General features: G+C 43.7%; 1 protein-coding gene across 1 annotated transcript; it reads left to right on the top strand.

Annotated features, from left to right (window-relative positions):
* The first annotated feature begins 3,761 nt into the window (after positions 1 to 3,761).
* LOC124290083 (arginine kinase-like) lies at positions 3,762 to 16,786 on the top strand. The gene is made up of 6 exons (XM_046726771.1): positions 3,762 to 3,946; positions 5,239 to 5,498; positions 6,894 to 7,042; positions 9,676 to 9,841; positions 15,279 to 15,462; positions 16,581 to 16,786. Exons 1-6 carry the CDS (start codon positions 3,802 to 3,804, stop codon positions 16,760 to 16,762), a joined length of 1,086 nt encoding a protein of 361 aa, XP_046582727.1. The 5' UTR covers positions 3,762 to 3,801; the 3' UTR covers positions 16,763 to 16,786.
* Positions 16,787 to 17,220: the final 434 nt, after the last annotated feature.

Below are 17,220 nucleotides of genomic sequence, written 5' to 3'. Positions count from 1 at the left end.
CAAAATATATACAAAACATACAATATATACATACAAAATATATACAAAACATACAATATATACATACAAAACATAAAAAATGTACAAAATGATTTATTTACATTGCTTTGTAGCCTGTGTAGATATCTCTTGAATCTCCTACGTATAGCAGTGTAAAAGTTTGGCCCATCCACTACACAATGGGACGAGCCAGTCTGCCAGCAGCACTTGTCCTCTTGCGCTGATGGCATGGGCCTACAGTTGCCACACCTGCACAATCTTGGTAGGTCGTCAGGCTGTGGCTGCCTTGGGGGATCGTCACATGGCCTGTATCCCAGACGATAGTATTCAAATGACATCTAATGAAGCAGCAAATTCCTGAACATAGAGATATGGAATTATAGTCAAGCAAAAACAAACAAACAAGAGTTCCAGAATCCATTTTAACACATCTTTTAGACAAACAATACTTCATATGCAAGTCAATGCTAAAAATAACATACCTTGACTGCCTGATATGGTGTGTTGATGGGCCTTTGGGTGAACTTGGACAGCATGTTGTAAGTCTTGTTGGTGCAGATCCCAGCTCCTTATCTGTGCTGTCATTCTGTGAACATGTGAGAATTAGAATTTCTTAGCTTATCCTGATACGCGCAACACAATGGGGCGCTACTTCACCACTGTTCAATTTTTTGTTGTTGAGATAAAAGCTAATAATAAAATGTACTTAAATATTACTAATTAGATGAAATGAGAATGAACATTCATTTCAAACACATTACCTGCACTTGAACTTGGTCAACCTGGAGCCTTCTGCGCACCCGAGCATCAGCTGTAGCCTTCCTCTTCCTCTTTTGGTTGGGTTTTGGCAGAAGAGGGGTGTGATCAATGTCACCATCCATGTCCTGAAATCATATTAACATTTGTGAGAAAGATAAAATAATAACATGCTTCCATAAGAAACTATATTTACATAAACCGTGCTGAGAATCTGCTGAGATTGTCCGCAAGTGTAATACTGTAGCAATCAACCGTTGCAAGGAATCTTTTGTAAAACAAATATTCAGAAACTATATTTTATAGAAAAACAAAAAAGATAATCCAAATACTATTTTGTCAGTGTGGTCAACGAATTTCTAATGTTCAACTGACATGATGCTTTACGTTTTGGTGAAATTATACGAAGATCAAATTTGTGTGTGTGCATAATCTTGCGTAATCATTTAGTGAAGACAAATATATATATATAAATATTAAAATATATGCAAGTAACAACATACTAGTACATGTATAACGTACGTCTCGTGCCATGCTGAAGACTTCGCAATCGGCGAAATCACTCAAGTCCACGTCGATCATTTTCGGCTTCTGAGGCTTGCATTCTGGCTTGTTGAAATATATTCTAGTATTGTGTAATTTTCATTGCAGGCTGTGCTCTATAAATGTAAAATATTTATAATCATAACAAAGGTTATGCGACAGCTTTTTGGTGTATTGCCGGATAGTTTTTATGCATGGAACAATTTAACCTGTCACCGATGAGGTTTCGCGCGATCTCGCTATTTCCACTGCGAAAGCTGTTTGTTAACAGGTCATCGTCCAGCTACACTAATTATGACTTTTGGCGAAACAAAATATGTATACGTAGCCATTTACTGTCAACTACACTTCATTTCGAGACGTGAGTAGACGCAATACGTTAGTGATTGCTTTGAAGTAAGTACATTGTGTTGAGGAATTACCGGTAGGCGAACATCTGGACTTCTTGACATTGTCTGATCACGTAATTTACATGGACCGGGAATAATTGCTTAACAAAATGTCATTACGCCTGGAAAGTTTTGTGCCTGGAGATCATTCGCAATACTAGCAAAACTTTCCTGCCCGCAAAACTTTGTAGACCGTAGACAAATTAGCAAGTTATCATTATTTTACAAAATGGTTCATCATATGACACCAGTTTATTTAACTGATCTACTGCCCGAAAAAGTACCACAGTTAAGTGACCATAGATTAAGAAACAGTAATAACATTCAAACTATAAGATGTCGTAGTGATTTGTAAAGCAACTCGTTTTTACCAGATACAATACGACAATGGAATGATTTGCCTGAGAATATGTACGATATTGAAACCATAGGCCAATTCAAAAATGCATTCCAATCATCAAAACCACCCAATTTTAATATATTTGATAAAAACTTTGGTACACGTTTCTGCCAAATTATCCACTCACGCCTCAGACTTGGATGCAGTAGTTTGAAAGCGCACATGTTTGAACGGCACATTTCAGTTGATCCATTCTGTTCCTGTGGTCACCCCTATGAGGATACTTTACATTACTTTTTTATAAATTCTTGTATACTACAATCTGTCCATACTTTTATAATAAAATTGCATAGATTTGATAAATGATTAATAATGTTTAATACGCAGGTTGCTTGCTTTCCTATCATGCTGCATATTATTTAATATTTGTTTTATTCATGTATCAATGAAATGGAGAGGTATTCAAATAAGCCATTACGGCTTGTTTATCAATCCTAGTTCAATTTATTTTGAATAAAATATGTTTACACTAACGTTGTCGATTTACAGTAGATAGATAGATCGGGGTGGTCAGGCTCGCTGACTTGGTTGACACATGTCATCGGTTCCCAATTGCGCAGATCGATGTTCATGTTGTTGATCACTGGATTGTCTGGTCCAGACTCGATTATTTACAGACCGCCGCCATATAGCTGGAATATTGCTGAGTGCGGCGTAAAACTAAACTCACTCACTCACTCACAAGTAGACGTTACCGTGTACAGTTGTTTCATTCCATGGTTACATTCAGACCCCCGTCCCTATCTGAAAGTCACCTCATTCAGCATTGCGAGGAATCAATAATGGAACGGGATTGAATAATAGGTTCACTAGTTCACGTGCCTTCTAAATTACAAAGCGCGTTTCGCGCGTCGTGACTCGTACATACATTTTGCTTACTAATATAGTATATGATAAATACCTATACATCAAAATCAGTTCTTCTTAAACTAAAGATCTAAGTTCTGCTACTGCGATTCCATGCAATACGATAGGCGTAGGTAGGGGGCACGGTGGTCGAGCTGGCTTGAGGTGTCGGGATCGAGCCAACCTGGTACCGGATGCAAAAACCTTGGAGTCAACTTTGTGTGCAGACTCTTTCAGTGTTGTCACAGCCCCTAGTGTACAGTACACAACCCTGTGCACTTAAAAGAACCCACGAGTCCGTTGGTAAATGACCAGTTGGTGGCCACATATATACGTGCAAACACCTAGTTGCGGGTACAGCAGCGTGCAGAAAACTTGGACAAAGTACTGTAACTATATGTCCCAGTCCACCCAGCTGTGAATGGGTACATCGTAAGGATGAAAAAGCCACAATAACTCGGTGCGCCTAGTGGCTGCAAGAGTTGTATCCTCCCCGGGGAGTTGAGATTGATAATACGATGTGCCGTTGAGATTGACATCCAAAGATCGAGGGGAAAATTACCAGCGCCTTGAGCATGTACTAGTTGCCTGGATATGTGCGCTATATAAATATCCTATAATAAATAAATAATAATAGGTAACAGACTAAATCCTACGGTTCAGTTTCCTCATCTCATGAAATTAAACTAATGACGTCACGGGATAACGATCGTACACGCTCTACGTAACAAAATCGATTCATCAATCCTATAGCTTTTGCTTCAAGCCATCATGAATGAAAGCACCACTTTTTCATTTCTAGGTTTCATAATGGATAATGGGTGTATTGGAAGTTCTGGAAATATTGCCTCTGGCAATGGAGACCTCATGGACCTTTGGGAGTGTCTGGTGAACCCCTCCTCGGAGGAATGCAAGTCGCTTTTGAAGAAGCACCTGACCCCAGAACGGTTTGAAAAGCTAAAAGAGCGAGAGACCAAATATGGCGGAACGCTAGCTGACTGCATTCGGTCAGGTGATTGGTCAGTTATTTGATGTAGTCGTAAGCTGCTGAATGACGGCTTTGTGTATTTGTGTGGCGGCCATATTGGATTTCAACAGATTCTGATGACACTACTTTAAACACAGCGTAGCTGACACTTGGCACTATGCATCAACATGAGATGCTTAACATTTCGTGTTCTTACATGCATATCAAAAGTTTCATCGTTTGGCGGCCATATGGGATTGAAAATTGCAGAAATGCATTATTTGCCCCAAACGGCATAAAACAGCATATAACTCCACTACTGTTGAATCGCATCCAGACACTGTATACCCTATGATAATCATAAACGACCAATGAAAACCCTGTGGTTACAATAGGCGGTTTGGTTTGTTTGTTGTTTAACGCCGCACTCAGCAATATTCCAGCAACATGGCGGCGAGTCTATGACCGTCCAATCAAACGCGAGACGGCGGAACGGATTTAACCAATCAGACAACGGCTACTATTTAGGGTTCGGCAGTACTTACAAAATGGATTTTCTCTTCCCCCGTCGCCAACACTGATCTCACAACAAATGAAAACCCGCATAAAACACTGATATAAGACGTGCAGAATAAACGCTTTTGGGTTTCTGTTGACTTGGTTATCATTAGCTAACATTTCCGCAAGCTGACATCCTTGAATACTGACAAAACGCGAGTGTTTACTCACTGTTGTGGCGTGCTCTATGTGCATCACTCGGAAGCGATCGTACGGAAAATAGCATTCGGAATCGTTCGGGTACAAAACATTTTCGAGGTAAAGGTTCATAGGTATGTGCGAATGTCAACTTTCGCGACTTGGTAAGCTGTGTTCTGATTGGTCAATTGAAAAGGTTAACTGACGCGACCTTCTACTGGGGTTTGTTAGACTCAGTATAGCAGTGTAACGAATAATACTGAGCCTAAGTTTACTTAGACTGCATGGTGGCGGTCTGTAAATAATCAAGTCTGGACCAGACAATCCAGTGATCAACAGCATTGGGATACGGTGACATGTGTCAGCCGAGTCAGCGAGCCTGACAAGGGCAGATAATTCAAAGGGAGCTAATTCTGGACGACCCAATATATTGCAGAATCTGAACCATATCGCGATAATCGTATCGCGAGATACTGTACCGGTATATACCGGTTTACCGGTAATACTGCACAGTCCTAGTTGAGTTTGATACCATTGATGCATCTGTGAATAATTCGATGAAAATGTATGATTATCATCAATTATATTGATTAATATTTTAAAAATCAACAACACATATTTTACTCTCTTTTTTCTTGTAGGATGTAAGAATCTATACTGCGAAGTAGGCATCTTCACCTGTGATCCCCATGGCTACACCATCTTCGCCGACGTTATCGATGACGTCATCAAGGACTACCACAAGGTCGATAAGTTAGATCACCCAGAGCCTGACCTAGGTGACTTGGAGAATCTTACGTTTGGTAACCTTGACCCTTCCGGGAAATACATCGTCTCTACCCGCATCCGTGTCGGACGGAACTACGACAACTATGGCTTTCCACCCATTTTAACAAAAGACGTACGTGGCAGTTGTGGCAAAAGCACCTTGTATAGCCACACTGAAAGTTTTAGCATAGTTCACCGTGAGAATTCCCAAGGATCCAGTGCAGAATCTTTCCATTCTGTAATGAGGTGTTTGAGTGTGTTTGTCGTTTAACGCCGTACAGCAGTATTCCAGCAATGTGGCCACGGTCTGTAAATAATCGAGTCTGAACCAGACAATCCAATGATCAACAGCATGAGCGTTAATCTACACGATTGGGAACCGATGACATGTGTCAACCAAGTCAGTGAGTCTGACCACCTGATCCCGTTAGTCCTCTCTTACCTTAAGCATGGGTTGGTGAAAACCAGTTCTAATCCGGATCTTCTAATCCGGTTCTAATCCGGTTTATGAGGTACGAAAGTGCTAATTTCCCACTTACATTGTGCGTGCGTGTGTGGCAGCTTGCAGGTCGTAGGATGCAGGTCGTAGGATGCAGGTCGTAGGATGTGCTGGTTGTATAGTGCTAGCTTATTGCGTAGTGAGATACCATTCTGTACATTAACAATTCTATAAAGTTAGAAAAAAATGCCATAGACCCATTTTCAACATACCCTTGATTTGGAGTGAGTGAGTTTTGTTTTACGCCGCTGTTAGCAATATTCCAGCAATATCATGGCGGGGGACACCAGAAAAGCGCTTCACACATTGTACTTACGTGGGGAATCAAACCCAGATCTTCGGCGTGACGAGCGGACGCGTCTTGGTTCCACCGCCCCCTTTGATTTGGAAGCGATATGACAAACTCTGTCATCTCTGAATGTTCAGAATCTACATGGCATACAAATGTTCAGAAATACAATGATTTTGAGTGAGTATGGTTTTACGCTGATTTTAGCAATATTCTAGCAATATCAGAAATGGACTCCACGCATTGTGCCCATGTGTGGAATCGAACCCGGGTCTTCAGTGTGCCGAGCTAATGCTTTTACCACTAGGCTTCCCCCCCGCCCTACAATGTTTTTAAGTGCAGAAATTAACAGGCGCCTCCTCTCTGAGATTATTATCTGTTTTGTCAGCAGATTACCCATGTTACATGGCTTTTGAAATCGGTTCTATTCAATCGGTTCAATCCACATCTAAGCCCAACTGGGGCGGTAGGGTAGCCTAATGGTTAAAGCGTTCGCTTGTCACGCCGAAGACCCGGGTTCGATTCCCCACATGGGTACAATGAGTGAAGCCCATTTCTGGTGTCCCCCCGTCGTGATATTGCTGGAATATTGCTAAAAGCGGCGTAATACCATACTCACTCACTCTATGCCCAACTCACACTTATATGTTGTCCTGTAGTACCAAGATTGTATCAACATATATATCTGATGTGCCTCGAGGACGTGTGACATAATAACGAGTCCATGTGTCATTGTTTAGCAACGACTGGCGATGGAGGCAACCACGAAGGAAGTTCTCCTCAACTTTACCGGGGATCTTGCTGGAACGTACCACTCTCTGGAGACCATGAGCCAGGAGGAACAACAAGACCTGATACAGAACCACTACATGTTCAGGGTCGAGGACAGGTACTACTTTGTGATATATAGATCAATAAACATTTGACTATATTGCATTTGTTTGTTTCTGGTGTAAAGCATCAAGACTCCAGCTCGGTGATGGCAACCTGAAAGTAGTCGAATATTTACTGGACAGTCCAGGGATGAAAATACCGCTTATTCATGTCACTATGTGGTTTTTAATTCTGCTTAAATTGATAAAACTACTAAATTTGATGTTATTCCTGCTATAATTGATGTAATTCCTACTGCTGAAAAGGGTGCCACTACTTCGCCACTGCTCAATATGGTGTTACTACTGATAAAATTGATGTTACTACTGATAAAAGTAAATTGATGTCACTTGTGCGAAAATTCAAGTTACCACTGCTATGATTGGTGTTTCTGCTGTCGTTTTATATATATATATACACCTGGAACTTAATTAAGCACCCCCCCTATTTTCTGGATGATGAGAAACAAAACTTGCTGTAACTTTCTCACTATTCCAAAGATAGTGGAACCTTAGCTATTGTGAAACATACGATCTATTGGCAAATGAAAAACAAGACAATGATTCCAATTCGTGTTGTTTTAATAGCGTAACCAATGTGATTTGGTCACTATTGATTTTTGATGAAAATAGTCACTGAACAAGTATGGTCGTAGCATTGTCAATGGCTGACTATTACAATAAATGATGCACAAGGAATGTCACATGCTAACATCTGATGGGTCTGGCATCAGTATCGGGTGTATCCCCCCACGTGCTTTGATGACAGCTTGAATCCTTCTCCTCATGCTACTGGTAAACCTTCTGATACGATCAAGTGGCAATTGCCGCCATTCTTCATGCAAAGCAGCTTCCAGCTGTGCAAGATTCTGGAGAGGGGGTTCTCTCAACCTCACACGGCGTCCAAGAAAGTCCCAGATGTGCTCCAAAGGATTCAAATCGGGGCTCATTGCTGGCCAAGGTAATGCCATGATAGCCTCATTCTGGATATGTGCGGTCACAGCACGTGAACGATGCGGCCTGGCGTTGTCGTCCATGAATATCGGGTGAGTAGCCAACGGATGGTTGTCAAAGTGAGGCACGACAACTGGATGGAGAATATCCTGGATGTACTGCTGACCATTAAGATGTCCTCGGACAGTCACCATTTGCAGTTTACAGTCTCGTGAAAGACAAACCCAGATCATAACCGATCCTCCAGCATAAGGAACAGTAGGGTGGATATTCCTGGGCACGTAAGCAGTGTTTTTATGCCCCCACACTCTCATTCGACCATCTGTAACGTTGAGGAGGAACCTCCTCTCATCTGACCAGTGGACCCTCCTCCATGTCCTCAGGTTCCACTGCCGACGGGCCATACACCACTCCAGACGTCGTCTCTTAAGGAGATCAGACAGAGCAGGACGTTTGATGACTCTTCTGAACCTCATACCAAGTGCCCTAAGGCGATTTCTGACGGTTCTGGTGGATAATTGTCTGTAGGGTAACCACAGGCGCTTCAAACCCGAACTTGTGGCAAAGGGTTCTCTCGCGCCTTACCAGACGTTCCAGGCTGCGATCATCACGGGCCGTTGTCTTCCTGGGTTGTCCAGGCCTTGAACGATCTCTCACATCTCCTGTCATCTGATGTTTCGGACAAGTCGGCTGATGACCGAGTGACTGTAGCCCAGTTGTCGTCCAATAGCTTTGAAGGACATGCCTGTTGCATGTATGCCTACAATTGCCACCTTAGTGCTTCAGAAAGTCATCTCCTCGCCATTTCAGTATTCATTAATGGAGACAGTTACAAATTTGTCTGCTTTTATACCCATAAATTGCATATCAGAGAAACTGAATTTTGGGAAAAGTGTGGGTTGTATGCTTTACGTGCACAAGGGATGCATTGTGACGAGTGCAAAGGAACTGAAACACCTTTTTAGACTACTAGAGATGTGTTGTAATACAGAGATATCATTCATGTTTAACGATGGTTAACAGTTGCTCTACCATCATGAAATATATCAGGGGGTGCTTAATTAAGTTCCAGGTGTATATATATACATATATCGCAAAAGTTAACATTCGCACGTACCGTTTGAACTTTTACCTCGAAAACGTTTGTACTCGAATGACTCCGAATGCTATTTTCCGCACGATCGCTTCCGAGTGATGCACAAAGAGCACGCCATTATTCACAGCAGTGAGTAAGCTGTCGATGAAATTAGCGTTGTCAATATTCGAGAATGTCATCTTGCGGAAATATACGCTAATAATAACCATGTCATCAGGAACCCCTAAGCGTTTATGCTGCAGGTCAAATATCTGTGTTTTTGTGCGGATTTCCGTTTGTTGATTGATCAGTGTCAGCGACGGGGGAAGAGTAAATCAAAAACTCTTCACTCAGAAACTCGAAGTGAATAAATAGTAGCTGTTGTCTGATTGGCTAAATCAGTTCGGCCGTCTCTCGTTTGATTGGACGGTCATAGGTCGCTCAAAGATTAGCTGACGCGACCTTCTACTAGGGTATGTTAGACTCGGTATGGCAGTGTAACGAATAATACTGAGCCAAAGTTTACTTAGACTGGATGTTACTGCTACTATATGGTACTACTTCTCTGATTGATGTGGCAAATGTTTCCATATGTTGTATATTACTTTATCATTGCGTTAGCCTATTGGGAGCTGCCAGCATCTTTAACGACTGGCCTTCTGGCAGAGGCATTTTCTTCAACAACGACAAGACCTTCCTTGTGTGGGTGAACGAGGAGGACCATCTCCGTCTCATCTCCATGCAGAAGGGAGGCGACTTGGGAGCCGTCTACAAGAGACTCTGCACCGTTAGTATAGGACGATGTCAGTAATGTTCTTATCGAATCACAGATTCTCAGGAGAGAAATCAACACTGAGTCCATATTAGGACATAATATCCTGGTCTTGGACATGGATGCTACCCTCAATTCACTGCATATGGCTTATAAGAGAAACTACATATTGCACACATAAAACACTACATGTAACACTCCACATGGCTTACAGGAGAAACTACACATAACGCTCCACATGGCTTACAGGAAAAACTACACATAACACTCCACATGGCTTACAGGAGAAACTACACATAACACTCCACATGGCTTACAGGAGAAACTACACATAACACTCCACATGGCTTACAGGAGAAACTACACATAACACTCCACATGGCTTACAGGAGAAACTACACATAACACTCCACATGACTTACAGGAGAAACTACACATAACACTCCACATGGCTTACAGGAGAAACTACACATATCACTCCACATGGCTTACAGGAGAAACTACACATACCACTCCACATGGCTTACAGGAGACACTACATATTGCACAGAGGACACACTCCACATGGCTTACAGGAGACACTACATATTGCACAGACACACTCAACATGGCTTACAGCAGACACTACATATTGCACAGAGGACACACTCCACATACCTAACAGGAGACACTACATATTGCACAGAGGACACACTCCACATACCTAACAGGAGACACTACATATTGCACAGAGAACACACTCCACGTGGCTTACAGGACACATTACGTATTGCTGACAGGAGAACACTCCACGTGGCTTACAGGAGACACTACATATTGCACAGAGACACACTCCACATGGCTTACAGGAGACACTACATATTGCACAGAGAACGAACTCCACACTCCACTACATATTACTGGAGAACAGCACTCACGTGGCTTTGGAGACACTACATGTTGCACAGAGAACACACTCCACGTGGCTTACAGGAACACTACATATTGCTGCTCCTCCATACCTACTGCTACACATACAGACTCACACTCCGTGCCCCAGGGAACATTGCATGAACAGAACACACTCCACATACCTTAAGGAGAAACAGGAGGACACTACATATTGCACAACATGCTCACGCTATTGCACAGAGGACACTCCACATGGCTTACAGGGAGACACTACATGTTGCACAGAGGACACACTCGGCACAGGACACTATATTGCACCGAGGACACACTCCACATAACTAACGGGAGACCACATATTGCTGAAGAAACACAGGAGACTCCACGGGACCTACCCCTCCAGGGACACTGGGAGACACTACATAATTGCACAAGGGACACACTCCACACACACAGGAGACACTACATATTGCACAGAGAACACACTCCACATGGCTTACAGGGAGACACTACATATTGCACAGAGGACACACTCCACATGGCTTACAGGAGAACTTACCTCCACATACCCTAACAGGAGACACTACATATTACACACTCCACATGACAGGACCACCATGCTGCACAGAGGACACACCTCCCACATGGCTTACAGGAGACACTACATATTGCACAGAGGACACACTCCACATGGCTTACAGGAGACACTACATATTGCACAGAGGACACACTCCACATGACCAGGAGACACTACATATTGGGGGGACACACTCCACATGGCTTACAGGAGACACTACATATTGCACAGAGGACACGCTCCACATGGCTTACAGGAAGACACTACATATTGCACAGAGGGACACACTCCACATGGCTTACAGGAGACACTACATATTGCACAGAGACCACACTCCACATGGCTTACAGGAGACATTAATGGGAGACACTACATATTGCACAGAGGACACACTCCACATGGCTTACAGGAGACACTACATATTGCACAGAGGACACACTCCACATGACTAACAGGAACACTACATATTGGAGACACCTACACATACAGGAGACACTACATATTGCAGAGGACACACACTCCACATGGCTTACAGGAAACACTACATATTGCACAGAGGACACACTCCACATGGCTTACAGGAGACACTACATATTACACAGAGACACACCTCCACATGGCTTACAGGAGACACTACATATTGCACAGAGACACACTCCACATGGCTTACAGGAGACACTACATATTGCACAGAGGACACACTCCACATGGCTTACAGGAGACACTACATATTGCACAGAGGACACACTCCACATGGCTTACAGGAGACACTACATATTGCACAGAGGACACACTCCACATGGCTTACAGGAGACACTACATATTGCACCTCCAGATGGCTTACACACTACACATTGCACAGGGAGGAGACACTACATATTGCACAGAGGACACACTCCACATGGCTTACAGGAGACACTACATATTGCACAGAGGACACACTCCACATGGCTTACAGGAGACACTACATATTGCACAGAGGACACACTCCACATGGCTTACAGGAGACACTACATATTGCACAGAGAACACACTCCACATGGCTTACAGGAGACACTACATATTGCACAGAGGACACACTCCACATGGCTTACAGGAGACACTACATATTGCACAGAGGACACACTCCACATGGCCACAGGGAGACGCTTACATATTGCACAGAGACACTACATATTGCACAGAGAACACACTCCACATGGCTTACAGGAGACACTACATATTGCACAGAGGACACACTCCACATGGCTTACAGGAGACACTACATATTGCACAGAGGACACACTCACATGGCTTACAGGAGACACTACATATTGCACAGAGGACACACTCCACATGGCTTACAGGAGACACTACATATTGCACAGAGGACACACTCCACATGGCTTACAGGAGACACTACATATTGCACAGAGGACACACTCCACATGGCTTACAGGAGACACTACCTTGCACAGAGGACACACTCCACATGGCTTACAGGAGACACTACATATTGCACAGAGGACACACTCCCACATGGCTTACAGGAGACACTACATATTGCTACCCACATGGCTTACAGGACACTACATATTGCACAGAGGACACACTCTCCACATGGCTTACAGGAGACACTACATATTGCACAGAGAACACATGGCTTACAGGAGACACTACATATTGCACAGAGGACACACTCCACATGGCTTACAGGAGACACTACATATTGCACAGAGGGACACACTCCACATGGCTTACAGGAGACACTACATATTGCACAGAGGACACACACTCCACATGAGGGAGACACACATATATTATGAAGCACAGAGGGAGACACTACATATGGCACAGGAGACACACTACATATTGCACAGAGGACACCTCCACATGGCTTACAGGAGACACTACATATTGCACAGAGGACACACTCCACATGGCTTACAGGGACACTACATATTGCACAGAGGACACACTCCACATGGCTTACAGGAGACACTACATATTGCTACAGGGACACCTCCCACATGGCTTACAGGAGACACTACATGACACACCCACATGGCTTACAGGAGACACTACATATTGCACAGAGAGACACACTCCACATGGCTTACAGGAGACACTACATATTGCACAGAGGACACACTCCACATGACAGGAGACACATACAGAGGGACACACTCCACATGGCTTACAGGAGACACTACATATTGCACAGAGGACTCTCTACATGGCTTACAGGAGACACTACACATTGCACAGAGGACACACTCCACATGGCTTACAGGAGACACTACATATTGCTGGGAGGACACACTATCACATGGCACAGGAGACACTACATATTGCACAGAGGGACACACATACACATGGCTTACAGGAGACACTACATATTGCACAGAGGACACCTCCACATGGCTTACAGGAGACACTACATATTGCACAGAGGACACACTCCACATGGCTTACAGGAGACACTACATATTGCACAGAGGGAACCACCTCCACATGGCACAGGAACACTACATATTACTGAGAGAACCACCACAGGAGACACTACATATTGCACACATGGCTTGCACAGGGACACACTGCTACATATTGCACAGGACACACTACACATGGCTTACAGGAGACACTACATATTGCACAGAGGACACACTCCACATGGCTTACAGGAGACACTACATATTGCACAGAGGACACACTCCACATGGCTTACAGGAGACACTACATATTGCACAGAGGACACACTCCACATGGCTTACAGGAGACACTACATATTGCACAGAGGACTCTCTACATGGCTTACAGGAGACACTACATATTGCACAGAGGACACACTCCACATGGCTTACAGGGAACACTACATATTGCACAGAGGACACACTCCACATGGCTTACAGGAGACACTACATATTGCACACAGAGGACACACCACATGGCTTACAGGAGACACTACATATTGCACAGAGGACACTCTACATGACTTACAGGAGACACTACATATTGCACAGAGGACACACTCCACATGGCTTACAGGGGACACACTCCACATTGCACAGAGGAGACACTCACACATGGCTTACAGGAGACACTACATATTGCACATACACTACACATGGCTTACAGGAGACACTACATATTGCACAGAGACACTCCACATCCACATGGCTCTACAGGAACACACTACATATTGCACAGAGGACACACTACACATGGCTTACAGGAGACACTACATATTGCACAGAGGACACACTCCACATGGCTTACAGGAGACACTACATATTGCACAGAGGACACACTCCACATGGCTTACAGGAGACACTACATATTGCACAGTGGACCACTACACATGGCTTACAGGAGACACTACATATTGCACAGAGGACACACTCCACATGGCTTACAGGAGACACTACATATTACACAGAACACACCCACATCGCTTACAGGAGCCACTACATATTGCACAGAGGACACACTCCACATGGCTTACAGGAGACCCTACATATTGCACAGAGGACACACTACACATGGCTTACTGGAGAAACTATATTTGATACATGACCCGACACATAACACACTATAGTTGATACATGACCCGACACATGACATATTATATTTGATACATGACCCGACACATGACACACTATATTTGATACATGACCCAACACATGGCACACTATATTTGATACATGACCCGACACATGACACACTATATCTGATACATGACCCGACACATGACACACTATAATTGATACATGACCCGACACATGACACACTATATTTGATACATGACCCGACACATGACACAGTATATTTGATACATGACCCGACACATGACACACTATATTTGATACGTGACCCGACACATGACACACTATATTTGATACATGACCCAACACATGACACACTGTGACGAAGGAAGGCAATGCTTACGGTGCTTAGGGTACTATAGTGTATAGACCAGCTTTAAACGTTGCATTGTTACATGTGCAGGCCATCAAGACAATAGAGGGAAGTGATGTGCAGTTCGCCAAGAGGAAAGGTCTGGGCTACCTGACGTTCTGTCCGACCAACCTGGGTACAACCCTCCGTGCTTCAGTCCTCATCAAGATCCCCCACCTCTCTGCCCAACCGGACTTCGGGAAATTCTGCGAGAATCTCCACCTACAGATTCGAGGTACATGAGAGCATTGGTTACGTTTTACCCATACACATCCTTGTCCATAGATTCGTCTAAAGACAGGAGGCATGGCACATAACGCATGACATCGCTCAGCTACACGTGACACTGTTTCATTTCATCCGGATAACGTGTCAAAAACTCCATAATAGTCACTGAAGCATACGTAAAACACGTTCAGACGTCTTGCTTCAGAGTGAGTAAGTGAGTTTAGTTTTACGCCGCACTCAGCAGTATTCCAGCTATATGGTCTGTAAATAATCGTGTCTAGAACAGGCATTCCAGTGATCAACAGCATGAGCATCGATCTACGCAATTGGGATACAATGACATGTGTCAACCAAGTCAATGAGTCTGACCACCCGATCCCGTTTGTCGCCTCTTACGACAAGCATGGGTTACTGAAGATCAATTCTAACCCGGATCTTCACGGGTCACGTACAAAAGAAAGTCCCAGTGTTTGCGATTTGTTTAGAACCAATACACAGGGGTGGAAATAACCCATTGCCCGACGTCCCAGTCCAAATTTTTTTCTGTCGGGCAAGCAAATTTGCATATCATGCTGTACCGGTGTCCAGTTGACTTTCCAATGTTAATTATGTTGTTCATTTAAAACATCAAGAAGAAAATCGGCCTTTATAGTGGAAAAAATATCAGGGCAAGTGAGTTTACATGTGCCACTGTATCGGAGTACACTAGCAATTTTAAAGTTATTTCCACCCCTGATACAATTATGTCGAAAGAGGCAACTAACGGGATCCCGTTGTCAGTTTCGATGACTTGGATGATGCATGCCATCGTACACCTGTTGTGTAGATCGATATTCATGATGTTGATCGCTGGATTGCCTTACCGGAACTCGATTATTTACAAATCATATAAGTGGCCACATGCTGAGTGCGGGGTGAAAAACAAACAAATCTATATTTTTACAATAACACTATTCATAATTACCTCTGTGTACCCATGTGGTGAATCGAACCGGGTCTTCAGTGTGACGGGCGGACGCTTTAACCATTAGGCTACCCAACTGCTCCGAAATAAATCAGTACCGGTAGGTGACATATCATCCTTGTTTGTATGAAATGAAGTCATTCATTTTTCACAATCACCAGGTTTCCACGGGACGCGGACCAAGGGTGTTGATGGCATCTACGACCTCTCCAACAAACGTCGACTCGGTCTCACGGAGTTTCACGCCGTCGAGGAGATGCGTCGGGGCGTGGAAATATGCCTCACGCGGGAAAAGGAACTTGAGGCAGCCCAAAAACGCAAGGCCCAGAAACGCAAGGCTTAGTCTTCGGACTATTTATTGTTGAAACGTGTGTCGTAGAAGATGTTTTTAACAATGTGGACATATTGTATCATGGTCATTGGCTGGTTTCATTCTCTCACTCTCAGTTGACCTACTTTTGTGCTCTCAGTAGTTCCACTCTCTCACTCTCAGTTGACCTACTTTTGTGTTCTCTGTTGTTCCACTTTCTCACTCAGTTGACCTACTTTTGTGCTCTAAGAAGTTCCACTTTCTCACTCTCAGTTGACCTACTTTTGTGCTCTCTGTTGTTCCACTTTCTCACTCTCAGTTGACCTACTTTTGTGCTCTCTGTTGTTCCACTTTCTCACTCAGTTGACCTACTTTTGTGCTCTCAGTAGTTCCATTTTCTCACTCTCAGTTGACCTACTTTTGTGCTCTCTGTTGTTCCACTTTCTCACTCTCAGTTGACCTACTTTTGTGCTCTCTGTTGTTCCACTTTC

This window comes from Haliotis rubra, unplaced genomic scaffold, assembly GCF_003918875.1.
Source record: "Haliotis rubra isolate DU_JTF1 unplaced genomic scaffold, ASM391887v1 Scf456, whole genome shotgun sequence".
NCBI lineage: Eukaryota > Metazoa > Mollusca > Gastropoda > Lepetellida > Haliotidae > Haliotis > Haliotis rubra.
Note: the sequence above shows the minus strand (reverse complement) of the source record. Positions and strands in the feature narration are given on the sequence as shown.

Excerpts from the sequence above, each read along its gene's own strand:
- LOC124290083 (XM_046726771.1), top strand. The coding sequence starts at position 3,802 with ATGGACCTTTGGGAGTGTCTGGTGAACCCCTCCTCGGAGGAATGCAAG. Across the intron at positions 3,947-5,238 it reads AGCTGACTGCATTCGGTCAG|GATGTAAGAATCTATACTGC; the intron begins GTGATTGGTCAG and ends TTTTTCTTGTAG. Across the intron at positions 9,842-15,278 it reads TCTACAAGAGACTCTGCACC|GCCATCAAGACAATAGAGGG; the intron begins GTTAGTATAGGA and ends TTACATGTGCAG.